Here is an 18,402-nt window from a genome sequence, read left to right on the forward strand (position 1 = left end):
ACAAACTGCACCCAGCTATTTGGAACCACTTGGACCCTGTGCTTTAGCCTCCAGAGATACCACCACACGTGCATCTCATTCGTCAGAATCATCACCATCTTCTGGAACAGTGAAACTTTTCCTGGAGGATAGAGAATCCAAGGATCACCCACAACAGCCCGGCTGAGAGCCCCTCTGCCCCAAATCTCCTGTGCTCTCTGCCAGCTGTGGCTCCCATAGCTGCCTCTGCTTCCAAGATAAATTAGCAAACTGTTTAGAAAGGTGATCAGACTGGAGAATCTGGGAGGGGAGGCTGGACAGAGGAAATGAGAAGAGGAGGAGAGAGAAGAGTGGAGTGATCCAACTTGATTTACTCAAAAACCAGAGGGAAAAATCAACAGAATATCTGAGGTAGCTCCAGGAAAAAGTGAGCTGAGTCAGACACCATATTGTTAGGAGACAGTGGAAAGAGAATTGTGCTAACAGAGTGAGAAGATAGTTTGTGACAAGTGAGCCAGGAGAAGCTGAGCTGAGCAGATAGGCTAGAACCCTGGTTATCGTTTGGAGCTGCTAGTGTTGGGGAACGTGGGAGAAGGGGCTGTTTGAGCACACTGTTGGGGAACTGAGGGAGGAGCGGTGAAGGCACACTTTGGAAGAGACTGGACTGGAAACTGACAGGAGGGCTGATGTTTGCAAGAAAAAGGGACAGAAGAACCTGCAAAGTATTAAGAGAGAAAGGCTACAAACAAGGATGGCAAATAATTGTTTCTCCTTCTACAAAAGCTCCAGTCTACTTCTCTCCTTACTTCGCATCTTTGAGGCTCATTGCACTACATTGGTTCTCTACACAATGGCCTTAAGGAAGGTTGCCTTGCAGTTTGTCTAGAGTCATGCAACTGCTCCCATGTGACCAAGTTGCCTTCCTTAGCTTGCTCTGGGCTGTTTGCTTTGACTTAGTTTGTTCAGTGTTCCTTATGTTTGCTCAGTGACTACTGGAGAGAGATTGAGTGCTTTGACCTTGTGAGAGTAGATGTGTCACTGGGGGCTTAGGGTTTCAAAAGTTCAAGGCAGTTCAGTGTCCAGCATTCTCTGTCTATCTCCTCTCTCTCCCCACTCCTTCTCCCTCTTCCTCCCTACGTCCCTCTCGCTCTCCCTCTCATTCTACCCCTCTGCAAATGGATCAAGATGTAAAATTCTCAGATCCTTCTCCAGCTGCTATATCTCCCTGTGTCCCACCATGTTTCCTGCCATGATGACAATGAATTAAATTTCTGAAATTGTAAGCCAGCCCCAATTCAGTGTTTGCCTTTACAGGAGTTGCCTTGGTCATGGTGTCTGTTCACAATGACAGAAAACTAACACAGCTACCAAAAGCCACTTTTTTTTTTAGCTTTGTACATGTAAATGCATCTGACCCACACAGAGTTTAGTTTCATCTCAGACATATATTCAATTTTAAGAAGATACATTATCCCATTGTGTAATGGGTTGGTCTGGTGCTACCTATATGCAAATGCTAAATTCTGGACCCCATGATCTGGCTTCTCCAAAACAAGGAGATCCTCACATACACCAGCTTTTGTTATATAAACATTACCCCACCAAGTTATCCCTGTTTGGTTAATAAAGAAGCCTGCAGCCTGTGCTGGACAGAAGAGAGGAGGAGGAAGAGCAGAGTTCCTGAACTTGACGTCTCAGGCAGAGACCATGAGGAGAGAAGAAAGAAGAATACAGGGTTGGGGGTGTGAGCCACCAGAGAGAAGGTAGATCATGAGTGTATGGCCATGAGGTTGGCCAGTAGGAAGAGGAGAGGCCCATGTGGAACACAGCAAATGCCTTAGTCAGGGTTTTACTGCTGTGAACAGACACCATGACCAAGGCAACTCTTATAAAGGGCACCAATTAATTGTGGATGGCTTACACGTTCAGAGGTTAAGTCCATTATCATCAAGGTGGGAGCAGGGCAGCATCCAGGCAGGCATAGTGCAGCAACAGCTGAGGACTCTACATTGTAATCTGGAGGCTGCTAGTGGAAGACTCACCTCCAGGCAGCTAGGATGAGGGTCTTATCTTTCTCATCACCTGCTTCTCTGTTTAAGTTTGGCTATTCTAGAGATTGACCTTGAGTTCAGAGATCTGAATTCCTGTCTCCAGGGATTAAATGTGTGTACCACCATGCCTGGATCTAATGTAGCTGGGTAGGTTCTTGCCCCAAAGTCCCACTCCCTTAATCTGGTCTCTTCTAGAACACAGGATTCAGCTCCATTCTACTTCCTGGTGCCCCTTTAACTGGACTCTTGAACCACATGTTTTCTTTCTTTCCTTTCTCAACTTGCTCCTTTTCATTAAAATGCACTTCATAAGAGAGAACTGTAGTTCCCTCACACAACAGAATTTACACCAGGCTGTTTTGAGACTTCCTGTTTCAAAGCAATTGATCTAAATTTCTTCACCTTAGTGTCAGGGCAGACTCTGTGGACAATGGCAAAAAGCAGCCACATTCTTCCCCAAAATACCACAGAAACAGTTTCTGACCCACGTACTGAAGTCCTTCTACATTGAAACCTCTTGGGCCCGGTCCGCACAGTTCTAATCACTCACAGCAGCAAAGTTGTCCATATTCCTTCTAGGATAGCCCATTGCGCCCCATTTAAAGCATTCCATTGCTCTCCAAATCCAAAGTCCCAAAATCTACATTCTTCCAAACAAAAACATGGTCAGGCTTATCACAGCAATACCCAACTCCCAGTACCAACCTCTGTCTTAGTTAGGGTTTTACTGCTGTGAACAGACACCATGACCAAGGTAACTCTTAAAAGGCCAATACTTAATTGGGACTGTCTTACAGGTTCAGAGGTTCAGTCTATTATCATCAAAGAGGGAGCATGACAGCATCTAGCCAGAACTGTTACAGGAGGAGCTGACAGTTCAACATTTTCATCTGTAGGCTGCTAGCAGAAGACTGGCTTCCAGGCAGTCTTAAAATCCAGGCCCACAGTGACACACCTACTCCAGTAGGATCACACCTACTCCAACAGGGTCACACCAACTCCAAGAGAGTCACACCAACTCCAACACAGCCACCCACACCTTCTCATAGTGCCACTCACTGTGCCGAGCATATACAAATCATCACACCCAGGTAGTCTCTTCTATCTTCAAGATGTTTTAATCAACACATGGTTTACATTTGTTTCCTGTAGGGGCATTGCTAAGGGATTAAATCTAGAATCATGGGTACCTTAGAAGTGGCTCCACAACAGAAGTAAATCTCCCTCATCCCCTGAAAGCATTAATTACCTACAGATCCATCTCAGGAAGGAATAGGATTTCATAAGCCCCTCTCCCTAGCAACTATTAACTTTCTACCAATCCCCAGGAATGGAAGAGAGGCTCGTAAGCATTCTACACTCTCTGTGACAAGTTATGCAGGCCCAATCTTCTTCAGGTAGTAACAGCTGCTGAGACTTCAGGCATGCAAATGCTATGTCATGTCCTAGAACCTTGAGGCCACACAACTCCACTCTCTCTTCTAACTTACATTCTTTCTTTACTTACTTCTATGGAGCTGTCTGGCCAATGGATGAGATAATATGCATGCCTCGTTAAGGCTCTGAATTCCAGCCAGGTGTGGTGGAGCATGCCTTTAATTCCAGCACATGGGAGGCAGAGGCAGGTGGATTTCTGAGTTCGAGGCCAGCCTGATCTACAGAGTGAGTTCCAGGACAGTCAGAGCTACACAGAGAAACACTGCCTCAAAAGAAAAAAAAATAGGTTTTGAATTGCACAATCACCTATTCACACCACTTTGGCCAGTTAAGAATCTCTGCAGTAAGTGCTATCAGACCCTTCTCTAGCCAAATCCAATCCAATAGCAGCACTAACTTAGGAGCATAAAAATGAATAATTAGAAAAAATTGGCTTTATAAGCAAATTTGTCATTATAGTGTGCTAAAATACACAAAAGGGGTACCTTTTCCTGATTGTTGTCATCATTAGTAAATATTTACTGCTACCAACATCTCCTCTTGACATTTGGTCATTCTTGCCACAGTTAGGATGCTGTCTATTTGCTGATAACTAATGGACACGGCTAAATCTGCTAAGCCTCAGGGACAATGCTAAAATGCACAAATAGCTTCTCACTAAAAGACTTATTCAGGCCACACCAGCTATAACCAGGACCTTCAGAAATTCTGTCTTAGAAGTAGGTACATCCACATATGTACTCCGCTAATACATTGATTGATGCAAGCTGAACTATTGAGGATGGTGTAGGAGAGCAGGGAACTTATAAATTTCACCTGTTAACATCCCCTGTAATACCTCTAACGATTCCTTTGTTTCTTGAAATATTTGCACCCTATTCATTATGTTCAGACTCTCTCATTCCAAGAGACACTAAACTTTGTGTCATTGTCAGTTACTGGCTGATTCCTAAAGCTATTTTGCTCATTGAGCTGGGTAAAATTGGTGACTTATAACCAGATTCTCCACGATAGGAGACTCACAAGGAGTTTCTGTGGAATGGGCTGGTCCAGACACTCTAAGAGTGAGAACTGAAGAGCGTCTGCATAAAGCATCTGAAGTGAGAGAAAGGAAGAGCCCAATTTACCACTTAAAACAACTCAGCATGCAGTAGCGGTGCTTTTCATCTTCTTGTACCTACAGGACAGGAGCCATAAGCTGAGGTGAGAGCTCAGCACCAGGGCCTGACAATGTGTTAAAGAGGCTGAGAGACTTTGGAACTTACAGGACCAACCCATGCCCTCCAGTTCAGCAAGCACAGTACACTTTAGGGCTGACATCCACACCAACATGCAGTGTCTTTTCTGGGTGGACATGTACCTACTGAGTATCCCCCAGGAAGCAAATTTCAGGTGCAAGTACAGCTTGATTTCTGAATAACTTGGATACAGAACTTCAAAATGTCTCAGTTGGCACTTGGACCATATCAGTTGTATTCATTGCATATTTGGTATTTTCACAAATAGTTATTTGGGATTCCTAGTATGTTCATAACAAATCATATACATTTTAATTCCTATAGGAATATATGAAGAACACTTAAATATGCATAAATGAATTGAGCTATGGGTGGTAGCCTTCCATTCTGCATGACTGTAAATCAAAATGGTTTAGGGCTTATTTTCAAAACCCTGCACCACAAGGTCCATACCACAGACCTCTCAACATGCTACTGCAGCTGGAAAGCATTAGTCCTCCAGTATTAGCATTTGCCATGGGCTTGAGCTTCAGTACGTGACATGTGTGATTGTTCTGATGGCCAATAGTGAGAGTTAGTGACACAGATGACACGGTAAGGACACTTCTAGAGAGTGACAAGAACAGCCAGGTTCCAACATCCATTCATGACTCCCAGTTTTCTTTAAATGTAAGATTTTCTTTGTCCAATGGAGGACCTTTAACTCTGATTCAAAAGTAGACTATTTTCTCTTCCCATTTCATCCTCAAGACTCTATTTCTTTGATGTTTTAAGGCAGCATATAAAGTAATGGGTTTCATGATGACATGTTCCCATACCTTGTCCCACCCCTAGCCACATCTTGCTAGTCCCCTTCTTTCTCCATGATTGTCCCTGTTACTACTTTCCTGGCCCCTGTATACAAAGTTACTCTTTGTACCTATTTAAAGACTCCACCTTCCATCTTGATACCCCTTCAAGTTTCATGCCCATCCAATACAAAATTACACAAGAACACAAATTTAAACGTGGTTACTCATTTGAAGTTCACCCTGAACCATCTCTTTCTGCATTTGGATTGTTTTTTTTGATCACATCCATTTATCAGCACCTCTGAACCCTCTGTGCATCTCACATAGTGCTGAAGCAGAGGTCTCTTGTCTCTTCCCTCTCTACAGTTCTGTTCATCACAGCCATATGCACAGGAACACACATTACCTGCATCATCCCTAGGAGAGTTATATGGGGCATTATGGCTCCTACATATGAGTGCTATGTGAAATGGGCATATGACATAGCTCACCTCATAGCATCGACCATGGAACACTAATAATAATTCTAGACCTGACTGAAACCTTTATCATACCAACACAGGTTATGTGTCCCTTGCCTGCAGTGGTGCAGAACCCCAGATCTCATTTGTACTATGTATGTCCTTCAGATATAAGCCTTAATTCTTCTAATCCATAAGCTCTTCTACCTGTGCTGCCATTCGGCTCTGACTTTGGACTTGGCTCTAGTTCCACATTTGTGAGACCTCCCTTAGGCTCTGTTACATATCTACTTTATCATCTATTCCTGTTCATATAAAATCCTAAATTTCTTCCAGTGTATATTATTTTTCTAGAGTGATACCTTGTCCCCTAGGCCTGTGGTATATGTTAGACAATCTTTACTAGTAAACCATATCCCAGGCTAAAGAGAAGTATTTTTTAAATAATTATTATTTATCATAATGTATATGAGCACACTGTCGTTGTCTTTATACACAGCAGGAGAGGGCATCAGATCCCATTGCAGATGGTTGTGAGCAGCCATGTGGTTGCTGGGATTTGAACTCGGGACCTCTGGAAGAGCAGTCAGCACTTTAACCACTAACCCATCTCTCCAGCCCCCGAGGAGTATTCTTTATTGTGAGTTTGGTGAATACTGCTCACAACATTTTCCTTGGGATGACCATAGTGTCTTCCTTAGCTTGTTGCTCCCTAAATCCTTTTCTAGGGACCTAGGTCAATGTTAAACTCACTTAGAAATGTATTCAATCACACGATGTACAGTAGTCTACTCTTGGAAGCCCAGTACTCCAGAGGCAGTGTGGGGCACAAATACCACAATTGGGCTGTAAAGTGAGTTACAGTATAGCCTGGAATGTATAATGGAACATATATCAGTGAACAAAAATAAACCAAACGATAATGATTATAGCCCAGGAGAAGCTCGGATCCTGACGACTTGGAAGTTGACAGAGGACAACTGCAAATTTGATGCCAGCCTGGGTGATTTAGTGAAACCTCATCTGGAAATGACACAAACAACTATGTGTGTTAATTGTGATAGTCTGAGTGTTTCAGAGAAGTCTAGGACATAGTAGGAAAAGCTCCACTTTTTCCCATGTGTGAGGACATTTCTGAAAATACTTATGTTGTGGGATCTCTCATCTAATCGCCAAGACAATCTGTTGGCAATGTCACTTGGTATTGGTAGTTACATGGGAGACAAGAGTGCTTGAGGAATTAGCTCATTAGAACCATGTACTTGAGTCTGTTTCTTGCCTTGGGCCCTTCCTATATTCCTGGTTGGCCACCCTAATCCAAGATGAAAGGAAGAACATCCTCCCTTCATATGCTGCGTGTATGGAAAAAGCGTCTATCAACTGAGCCCACTGAAACTGTAAGCCCAGAGTAATCTTTCTGCCTTAACATTCTTTTGGGATTCTGTCAACAATGAAGCAATAACTACTAGTCCAGTGCAGCTCAGTGGTAAGCCCTCGCCTCACATGCAGGAGGGCCTGTGTTCAATCCCTAGAATCAGACACTACACTTACTCCCAACAAGCTAAAATGAGAGGGTAAAAAAAAATAACTGTTGATCTTCATAGGCATGAGCATCTGTCTACACTGAGCCTCAGGCTCTTTGGTAGATGAAGGTCCTATGTGTGGTCAAGCAAGGCCAGATTCTACCACATCACAAAATTTGGATTTCTCACCTTGTGCAGAAAGGGAAGGAGGTGTGTCCTAGCCAAACAATGAAATGAGATAGTTGTAAGTAGACACATTTCTAGTGTAGCATGGCAGGTAACAAGTGTCCCTAGTGATGACTTGTATATGTGTGAGTGGGAGACAGAGAAACATGTTAACATAGACAAATAGACAGCTGCTTGGCAGTCCTAGGCAAGGGGAGGCAGTGTGCTTCAGTGCAATGATAGCTGACACACAATTCCACATATGAGTAGAGGGCACCCAACCAGCAATATGCATTAGGTATATGCCTTGCTAAATGGAATGTTGATAGGCTTATTATATTTCCAATTGTTTTTTGAGTTATTTTGTGCTTGTAAGCATGGATATGTGTGTATGTGTGTGCACGCACAAATGCGTTCAGTTGTGAATAGCAAAGGACACTGTGAGGGAGCCAGTTCTCTGTGTCCACCATGTAAGTCTTTAAGATTGAACTCAAGTCTGACAGCAGGATCCTTTATCACTGAGCCATTTCGCCTGCTTGAAACATTGGTATTCTGCCAGAGTGGCTGTCACACTGTAACACAATACTAACAGAGTGCTTAGCATGTACTACCCACAGTGCGGACCAGATGCTTGCCATACACAAAGATCTATGCTTAAACAGTGCCTGGCACAGAAAGAACAGTTCTAGTGGGGCTCAACACAGTGACAATAATAATAGGAAATGTTTGGGATGACAGAAAAAGTATCCTAACAATGTTTGGCACATCCTGCAAAATTGCTAAGAAAACAAACACGTGACACATGCTTAACTCAGAATTCGACTAGACTTTTATAAATAAATAAATTTAGATATAAATGTATATTATCAATAAATATATAAATATATGTATGTATCTATAATGCTGATATTTAGTCTTTCAAAGCTGGAGCTGTGATGTTGAATTGCCACTCCATCCTTCTTCCAACGTGGGCTTATTTCAACTGTCTGTGGTTGAGACAAGAAAAAGAAGGAAGAGAAATGCTAGTGAGTTTCCACCACCTACTCAGCGCTCTGTTTCCACCTGTCCTTCACAGCCTGCCTGCTCTCCTTCCGCCCAGCTTCAGAGCTCTGCCCCACAAGCACACCCTCTTCTAGAGCATGTGCCTACCTCACCAGAGGAAGTAATGGCCTACACTTTGAGTGCTAATCTGGGATTTAGAAGCCCATAGCACACTGGCTAAGGAAGGTCTCCAAACTACCCAGCACTAGAGTAAAGGAAGCATGACATGTTACTTCCCGTTCAGTCTTGCACCCCAAAGGACTAGAAGTGGATGATTGGGTAGGGTCTAATACCATATGGGAAACGTGTGTGTTCTGGGTGTTGTGAGATGTGTCAGAGGACCACTTACCATTTCAGTAATCATCATCTTCTTCTTCTTCAGAATCACTAATCTCTTCATATATCACTCGATACTTCCTCTCTCGCAGCCGGTGGCTCCAAACATTGACCTGATGGCCACCAGTTTCTAAAATGTGGAGATGTTAGTGCATGAGTGCTAGGCATTTCTCATCAGAAAAGAACAGGGCTTGTCCCTCCCATGAGCCCGTGGGCCTTTACTGCTGCCTCACAGAGATTGAGATGTCACCCATGTAGCAATAAAGACCAAAGGTCAGTTTGGGTTATACCGTCCAGTGTACTGTCTTGTCCCCATCAGCTTCCTTATCCCCTGATATAGATTTCCAATTTTATGCTCCAGAAGGAGGAGGACCCAGTGACCATTCCCTTATATTGTATGGATTTCAGGGTTAGCTTCAGAGCATGTAGAAGACTAATCCAGTGTCACACGACTTTCAGAAGGACAAGTCAAATTATCATTATAGAGACCCATTCTAACATCTGAACTGGTGCTGGGGGAGTGCCTCAAACAGTCCATGGAAACCACAGTATTGTTTCCCTGTGCTTTCCTCTCATCCATGCCACCCTATTGTCTGTCCCCAAAGCTTGTGCTTTCTCTTGGGTATGCCAGTATCTCTGAGCCTACTGTTCTTGGAACACATTTTGGGTTATTCCTCAGCATGCTGCCTTCTTCAGCAGGTTTAAACACTGAAGCACATATTCAGGTAGTGAGTAGTATGTTTGTATTGTCTTAGAGGTTAAGTGTCTTCTCATGTATTTTTCTAAATGTTCTATTAGAATGTAGTAGTTATATATGTTGTTCCATTTCATTATTATATTTTATATGCATATATAATATATTTTGATCACGTGTGTTCCTAAAGGCTCGCATGAGTCACAACGACGCCGTTCCTTGCTACCCCTAGATTCCCTTTTATTGTCTCTTGGTTGGTATCAGTGAGACCCAGTGAGTTTAGTTAGGCTTACTTATATGTGCATTGGGCCTCATTGGCCTTTTCCCCTAGCACCTGGCAACTGCCATCATATCCTCTGAGAGGGGCAGAAGCTGGTGAGCCCCTCCTTCCATGACAGAATGTTAAAGGGCTTGATCTTTTGCAGGTGTTTTTAAAGGATTTTTCAAAACGTATTAATCACACTTGACAAAGTAGTTCACTTTTTGTAACTAAATAAAATAAGAACACGGGTGTTTAAATGGGAAACAAATATCCTAAGTAAACCTAGTTTGCAGAGCTACAATGTTTGCCTTTATATTGTTATTACACTGTCGTTTGCACAAGCAGAAGAGATGTAATTAAGAGTGAGGAACAAACATTAGGCGAAGAAAAGCGCTGGAGGAAGCCAAAGGCTCTGGGACAGGCTGGAATATGAAGTATGCACACAGAATCTGGTGGTGCACTGCGTGCACAGTAAGTAAAGGGTGAACAGAATGAAGGAGACAGCACTGCATGCACCGTGGTGGCACATGCAGGTGAATGCACGATGGTGGCATGTGGCAATGAACGCACCATGGCAGTGGGTGCAGGTGAATGCAACGTGGTGGCTTGTGGCAATGAACACACCATGGCAGTGTGTGCAAGTGAATGCAATGTGGGGGCATGTGCAGATTAACACACTGTGCTGGTGCGTCCAGGTGAATGCACTGTGGTGGTGTGTGCAGGTGAATGCACCGTGGTGGCTTGTGCAGATGATCACACCTTGGTGGTGTGTGCAGGTGAAAGCAGCAGGGTCCTGGGAAGAGAGAAAGGAGCCTTTGATGTAGGTATTAAAGAACCTCGTGGCAGAGGGGGTATCACACTTGATGCTGGTGAGAGCACTTCAAGAGGAATGGGGCATGGTGGTGCCTACACCCTATCTGTTGATATGCCAAGATGTGCCATTAGTCACTAATCCTCAGCTAGCTACCTTTCATTCACCTTGCTGAGTCATTCATGAGGGGGTATATGTACTACTAAAAGAAGACAGAGACTGAATGGATAGCCATTTATTGTATGTTGACATTTGTCTTTGTGTGTGTCTCTGTGTATGTGGAACATGTGTGTGGGTATGCCTGTGGAGGAAACACTGTGTCAGATACTCTGGAACTGGAGTGTCAGATAATAGTAAGCACCTACATATGCACTATCAGGGTCCCTCCCTTCACACAGTCAGTCCTTAGCTGGGTCCTCACTGGCCACCAACCTCAGCTCCCAGAACTCTCTCTCCACTACACTGGACCCTGCAGCTGCGGAAACCCCCATTCCATAGTCAGCTGCATCCGGGGGTTCCCCTGGCTTGGGGCTGTGGGGCAGACAGTTCTCAGGTATAGCTATGTCCTGAACTTGATCACAGTGGAAGGGGTCCACCATGAAAGCCCTGTCATTTGTAGCCAGACGAGTGCATGGGCCCTTCACAGAGCATAGGCCAGCTGAAGATCCCTATGTGGAAAGTGAGTGTCAGGATGAAAGTATGTGCAAGCTCTGTGAATAATGTACACAATAATGTTTTAGAATTGTGCATGACAGGATCTTCTACATAATCCTCAGAATGAGCTCTGTTCCACACAACCCTGATCTGAAGAAGAAAAGAGCTGCCAATCATCTTAGCGTGCATCTTGACTGAGAAGGTGCCCTTTCACAGCCTCTCCCTGATCACTCACCTTCACTGTCATGAACTTCAATGCCTTCGACCAGGGATTGCTTGGCCTGCTCCTTGCCACGCATGAAAACTGGTTGGTTCACGGTGACCCCTAAGAGGAAGCAGTGTGCTTGTTCTTTAACAGGCAGCACAACGAGGGGAAATGCTGCTAGGAGCTGGGCTACAGCCCAGATCTTAAGGCCCACAAGAGGCCTGAGCCCTATTGCCTATGATCTATGCTGTCAGCTCTGCACAGGATGGAAAAGAGCAGCAGGCTCGACAAGCACTTTGACATTTCTCAGGAAAGAAAGGTATCAGGGGAGAGGGCCCTGCTACAGGTTGAGATAATGTGGCAGAGAAAACAAACTGGAAACCCCCAGACTGGTCTGAATCCAGATTTCATCTTACCTAGGTCGGTCATTCTGGTGTAGTTTCTTTTCATGTACACATAGGCACTTTTCTGCCATTCAGTCAGCTTTCCCCACTCTTCATCAGAGAAGTATGTAGAAATATCCTGGAAGGCCTAGAAAAGAAGGGAATGAAATCTCTGGCAACTGCTCTGCTGAATGTGTGTGCCATTCATCCCAGAATGCCCTCTGTGACGGACGACCTTTGTGGTCCACCAGAGAATCAAGACAATCGATCCTGGGAAATATGAGGGTTGAGGGAGAGACAGCCTTTTCCCCAGCCACTAGAAATGCTCAATGCTGCTCGAGTGTTCTCCTCACCCATTTACAAGGGACTGAGTGTCACCAAATGAATGTAGTACTAGGTCACTAATCTGAAGTCCTCGGGGAGGCTGTACAAGGACTCATGGAGCATTTGTGCATGGAGAGAAATCCAGAGACTTATGGAGGTCCATGGAGACTGTAGTCCTTGTTACAAGTGCCTCTTACTTCCACCTTCTGATAAGCCATTCTACAGTGGCCCTTGGTCACTCAGCTGCTTCTGTTCACCCCTCTAACTGGCCCCCTCACCTTGCAGATGGTCTTTGGTTCATAAAGCACTTCCATGGGGATCTTTACACAGGAACTCACTGTTTCCATGTCAGTGTGATTTTGAACAGACACCATCTTTTCTTCTTCAAGCGCAAAACCAAATGTCCTGTGAAGGAAGGGATTTCAGATAGACAGTAAGAGACGGGTGCTGACATTTCTTGTACTCCTTTTCACCCTGAGATAATCTATCCTTGATTAGGTCTATGGGAGAGTTTGTGGTTAGGAATAAATTAGATTCTATGAACACGCATAAACATGTATGAAGGTTCCTGAGTCTTTGAGAGTGGGTCAGGTGTCTGTCCTGATTAATTGCCCTGAAGTTTTCATGGAGATTAAAGGAAATAGAAAGTTATTGAATTGGGCAAGCACATGTTCTCACTCAGGCGAGGAAAGTGAAAACTGATTTCATAGAGGATAAGGATGCAGCCGTTGTCACTAGAATATGGGTGGTGAGGAGTTCAGAAGAAGAAGGTACACCAAGCACCAAATACAAGCAGAGAGAAAGAATAGCTGCTAGTGTTTTACAAGACCCTTTAGTGACTAGTTTGTGGCTACCTTGGGTGAGTTGTAAGGGAGGAAGAGAAGCCAGAGTTCCCTTCCTATGCCTGTAACACAGGGTAGTTGGGAGGCTAAGGCAGAAGGGTCGTATGTTCAAGGCCTGTCTGAATCAATATAAAGTGAGATCTAAGCCAGACTGAGTAATATATATTTAAATCCTGTCTCAAAGAAGCAATCAGGGTTTAAGTTGTAGCTTAGTAGTAGGATTCTTATGTAACATGTGAGTGGCCCTTGCATTAATTCCCTAGTTTTGCCAAAAAAGAAAAGAGTAGGAGAGAGAAATCATAAAGCTTCACTCCTGTGGAAATCAATAGGAAAAACAGAGAAATATGATGAATTAGGCATATTTGATAAGCAGACACAGGTGTGTCTTCAACCATCATACTTTCCCTATATGTTACCTCCCATGCTCCTTTCCTGTAGTCTCTTCCAGCTCTGGGTTATTGTGTAACATTTCCAGAATTTTCTGTTCCCTAGTAAATAAATGCTTTAACTTCATATTTTATTACAAAAGTAATAGGCACAGAGAGGCTTCACCCAGCACCTGATGGAAACAGATGCACAGACACACAGCCAAACATTAGGCTGAGCTTAGGGAACCCTGAGAAGAGGGGGAGGAAGGGCTGAAGGAGACAGAAGGCTCAAGGACACTAGAAAAAAACTTAACAATCAAATAATTTTGGTCCATAGGGGCTCATGGAGACTGAACCGCCATCCAGGGAGTGTGCGTGGAATGGAGTTAAGCCCTCTACACATATAACAGTTGAGCTTGTCTTCATGTGGGACTCCTAACTGCAGGAGCAGGGGCTGTCTGTGTTCTGTTGCCTGCCTTTGGGACTCTTTCCTCCTTGGTTACCTTTAGCCTTAACAGAGGATGTGCCTAGTCTTCCTACAACTTGATATGCTAAGACTGCTTGATATCCATGGGAGGGCTGCCCTTTCCTGAAGAGGAACAGAGGAGGAGTGGATGGGGATAGAAGGGAGGTGGGTGGAGGAATTGGAAGAGAGAAGGGAAGGAACTGCAATTGGGGATTAGGGTAAGTAAATAAGTTAATAAATAGATTTAAAAGTAATAGACACATTAAATTTTTAAATAAAAGACATTTTGGGCACCTGCTGAAACTTAAATACATGTGTCTACATCATTACCTACTCAAGTTTTTCCCCTGGAGACAGAATGTGGCTACATTGCTAAGGTTAACAGAAAAACTATGGACCCAAACACTTCTCCTGTACCCGCCTTTTAAGGAATTTAGATGACCATTTTGTGGTACAGTGCCCTACATCATGTGTAGATATTTTGTGGTGTGTCCAATATATACATGGTGAGAGGATTGCCACACATTTAATAGTCCCCCCCCAACTGATGGTTTCCAGGGACCTAGGAAATGGCTATATGTTGATGCTATGCTGAAAGGGGGTAAACATGTTAAGTAGAGTATAACACGCTGGGCTGTTACTAGGGTGGTTTAGATAACATACCTAGAATATCCACATCTACAGGACCAACTGTCACACAAGGTCAAAGAACTTGGCACATCTCAAGATACACTAACCATGGATCCTCAAACTAAACCCCTCAGAAATCTTTTAGTGAGTAGACATTGAGGTGTCTCTGGGACCTTGAAGATTGTGTCTTCATCCAAGAGGAAGTTCAAAAGTAGCCCCTAGGACAGAGATCATTTGCTGTCACTGAGGATGGAGGAAATCTCAAGGCATATAGGTAGTTTCAAAGTTTGTGAAGCTAAGAGATACACTGCTTCCCTCAAAAAGAGTGACATACTGTCTATCAGACATAAAAGGGTTATAATTTCTAGGTTTCTTAAGTAATTGCCCAGTGACAGTTTAGCTCAAAGAACAGTTCTAAGGGCTGAGGAATGCTGGAGACACAAGAAAGGCACAAGTTGGTCTATACAGGCTAACTTTTCTGTCTGTTAAGGTTTAGTTTACTGGGACATCCCCAAGGAATAACCTACCTCAGACAGGAAGGGACAAAGGAGTGTTTCTCCAAGAAGAGACCCAAAAAAGCACCTTGATTCAGCTGTTGCTAGAGACTCAGCAGCCAGAGCAGCCAAACCCTTTGAATTCCTCAGGGAACTGAAGGGGGAAGTGAGGTAAGAACGGAATGTTGGAGCCCAGGGTTCCAGGCAGGAAGTACATCACCAAAGGGATGTACTAAATATCCCCACTAAAGTATGATGATCATCCCACCCCCGGCAATGGTTACTCCTGCTTCTCTTTACCTGTTGAAACGTGCATTCCTCTGGATACCTGGGCTTTCCCTTATATCTAGGCTACCCTTTACTGTGCAGTTGTTTCTCTAAAAAATATGGCTAACCACTTCAAATCTTTCTCCTCTGTCTTCCTTAGTCATTCTAACCTGGGACCTCTTTACAATAAACTCATAACATTTAATTTATTAAAGGACAGCATTGAGTTGAAATTATTCCTATATGTGCTCTTTCTCCAAAGACCTAAGAGCTTTTTTTTAATACTAATATTCTTATGAATAATAGCAAAACAGTCTGCATGTGATTAGAGTTTATGGTGCTCTTTAAAGGATTCCCAAGTGCTTCTGTTAGGAAGGCTTCTCTACTCAAATTGTATGTGCCTCCACTGACCCCTTAATGCTCTCTAGACTTTGAATTCTGAGGACTGCTCTGTCAATAATGGCCTGCTCAGAATGACTGAGACTTTTCTTCTGGCAAGGCAATGGTCCGTGGACCTTGGGGCCAGCATGAAGACTTCAACTGCATATTCTCCTTATGCTTTCTTCTTAATCATTTCTATAAATTAATTTTAAGTCATATTACAAAGGAATGGCTTCCCCCACAGCCCACAGTCAGCATTATCCTAAATGGAGAGCAACATGAAGCAGTCCCTCTAAAAACATAAAAAGTCAGGGCTGTCCACTGTCCCCACTTTTTTTCCATATATTGCCTTAAGCAGTAAGTGTAAATAAAACTACTTCATTTTAATCAAAGGATCAATCAATTAATAAAATACTATAGTACAAAGCAAATATGCACAAAACACTGGTGCACCCAAATTCATAAAAGCATATTAATGGAATTAAAACCCCAGATTAACACAAACTTCATGATAGGAGGCAATTTCAGCACTCCAGCTTCTGCTAAGGTGGGACATCTGGATCAAAAATAAAGAAAGAAACAGATACTTCAGAATTCAATAACCTGTTTTACCATATGGACCTAAGAGATATCTACAGAGGATTCAACTCAAACACCAAGAATACACAAATATACATGCTACTCCACAGCACAAAGGACCTTCTCCACAGTAGAGCACCTGCTGCAACACAAACCTTAATAAATGCAGAAAAATTGAAATAATTCTACATATCCTTCCCAGCCATTGTGCAATATCCTTAATATAGACAGTAAACAAAATTCTACTAAGTATATAACCTCATGGCGATTAACAGTTCATTACTGAATCAGAAATGGGTCAAACAAGAAATTTAAGAATTATTGGAACTGAGTAAACCAGAATCACAATGCTACAAATACTTTGTGAAACAGTAAAAGCACTTTTAAGAGGAAAATTTATAGCCTACATTTGCATATAGTTTATATTTAACAAAGAAAAGAATGCAAACAATTGACTTATTACTCAACAGAAGAATTTGGAAAAACAAACCAAAGTCCCTAACTAGTCCATAGTGGTCCCCGAGCTCAGTCCAATGATTGGCTATAAATATCTGCATCTGTCTCAGTCAGCTGCTGGTAGAGCCTCTCACAGGACAGACATGCCAGGCTCCTGTCTGTAAGCATAACATGGCATCAGTTATAATGTCAGGAATTGGTGCCCAGCATGGGATGGACCCAAGGTGGGCTGGTCACTGAGCAACCTTTCCTTCAGTTTCTGCTCCACTTTTGTTCCTGCATTTTGTTTAGATGGGACCAAATCTGGGTCAAAACTTTTGAAAGTGGGTTGGTGACTCTACCCCTCCAAGGCAGACCACGTCTATCTACTAGAGGTGGTCGTTTAGGTTCTATCTCCCTAGTGTTGGGCATTTCAGCTAAAGTCATCTCAATTGAGTCCTGGGAGACTCACATCCCGGGGCTCTTGGACTTTCTAGAGGTTCCCCCAACTTCCACCCCAGCACTAGCATATTTCCATTCTCCTGGCTTTCTGGACCTGTCTCCTGTCTCCCCCAATGCCTGATCCTTCCCCCAGCTTTTTCCTCTCCCCTGCCCCTCTCCCACCCAGGTCCCTCTCTCCCTCTGTCTCCAGTGATTATTTTGTTCCCCCTTCTAAGTGGGATTGAAGCATCATTGCTTGGGCTTGCTTGCTTGCTTGCTTTCTCTATTTCTTTCTTTTTTTTTCTTTATTTTAAGAATTATTTATTATTATATTTAAGTACACTGTTGCTATCTACATATGCACCAGAAGAAGGCATCAGATATCATGATGGGTGGTTGTGAGCCACCATGTGGTTGCTGGGATTTGAACTCAGGACCTCTGGGAGAGCAGACAGTGCTCTTAACCACTGAGCCATTTCGCCAGCCCTTGGGCCTTTTTTCTTGTTAAACTTCTTACACTCTATGTGTTTTATCCTAGGGATTCTGTACCTTTGAGCTAATATCCACTTATTAGGAGAGCACCAGCTAGACGAATGTATTGTCTGACATGCACATAGTGGCATGTACACACACATAAGCACATCCGAAATGCATGTAGTGGTAGTAGTAATTAATAACAATAAATGATTTTAAGACCCACTAGAACTTCAGGCCCTTCTCCAACTGTATTTGGTACTTATCATCATCCTACATACTTCTGATGGACTCTCTCCTTCCATCTTTATATGGGTTCAAAGGACCCAACTCAGATGGTCAGGCTTGCTCTGTAAGAGACATTTTGTCTGAGCCATCTCTCTCTGTCCCAAGGCAACAATATTCTGCAGTACGATTTGAGTGTCTGCAGTTTAAAGCAGTTATGGTAAGCACCTAGTGACTAATGCCACTACATAAGATTCTTTTTTTTTCTTTTTCTTTTTTTACTTAATTAACTAATTAATTAATTAATTTTTACTCTCCATATTTTATTCCCTCCCATACACCCTATGACTGCTCCACATCCCACACCTCCTCCCCAACCTCCTGTCTCCACATGGATGTACCCACTCCACCACCCCACCTGACCTCTAAACTCCCTGGGGTCTCC

At 43.4% G+C, this 18,402-nt stretch overlaps 1 protein-coding gene and 1 long non-coding RNA gene across 3 annotated transcripts in view; one reads left to right on the forward strand and one right to left on the reverse strand.

Moving 5' to 3' along the window:
- The window catches only part of LOC115030063 (uncharacterized), a 215,673-nt gene that overhangs the window by 117,788 nt on the left and 79,483 nt on the right, over positions 1–18,402 (forward strand). The window lies entirely within an intron of this gene.
- On the reverse strand, positions 8,519–15,244 carry LOC147004862 (protein SSXA1-like). Its single transcript, XM_085837796.1, has 6 exons — positions 15,189–15,244; positions 12,634–12,760; positions 12,065–12,179; positions 11,679–11,768; positions 9,036–9,152; positions 8,519–8,631 (listed from the first exon to the last, which is right to left on the reverse strand). The coding sequence occupies exons 2-5, from the start codon at positions 12,727–12,729 to the stop codon at positions 9,040–9,042; spliced, it is 414 nt and encodes a 137-aa protein (XP_085693922.1). The 5' UTR covers positions 12,730–12,760; positions 15,189–15,244; the 3' UTR covers positions 8,519–8,631; positions 9,036–9,039.

Source organism: Mus caroli, unplaced genomic scaffold, assembly GCF_978045245.1.
Source record: "Mus caroli unplaced genomic scaffold, Mus_caroli_1 scaffold_5, whole genome shotgun sequence".
Classification (NCBI taxonomy): Eukaryota; Metazoa; Chordata; class Mammalia; order Rodentia; family Muridae; genus Mus; species Mus caroli.

Bases quoted from the DNA above. Each gene is read 5' to 3' on its own strand.
- LOC147004862 (XM_085837796.1), bottom strand. From the start codon at position 12,729: ATGGTGTCTGTTCAAAATCACACTGACATGGAAACAGTGAGTTCCTGT. The intron at 12,180-12,633 runs GTGAGGGGGCCA...CTTCTTTTCTAG, and splicing joins AACCAAAGACCATCTGCAAG to GCCTTCCAGGATATTTCTAC. The intron at 9,153-11,678 runs GTGAGTGATCAG...TCCACATTTTAG, and splicing joins TGAAGTTCATGACAGTGAAG to AAACTGGTGGCCATCAGGTC.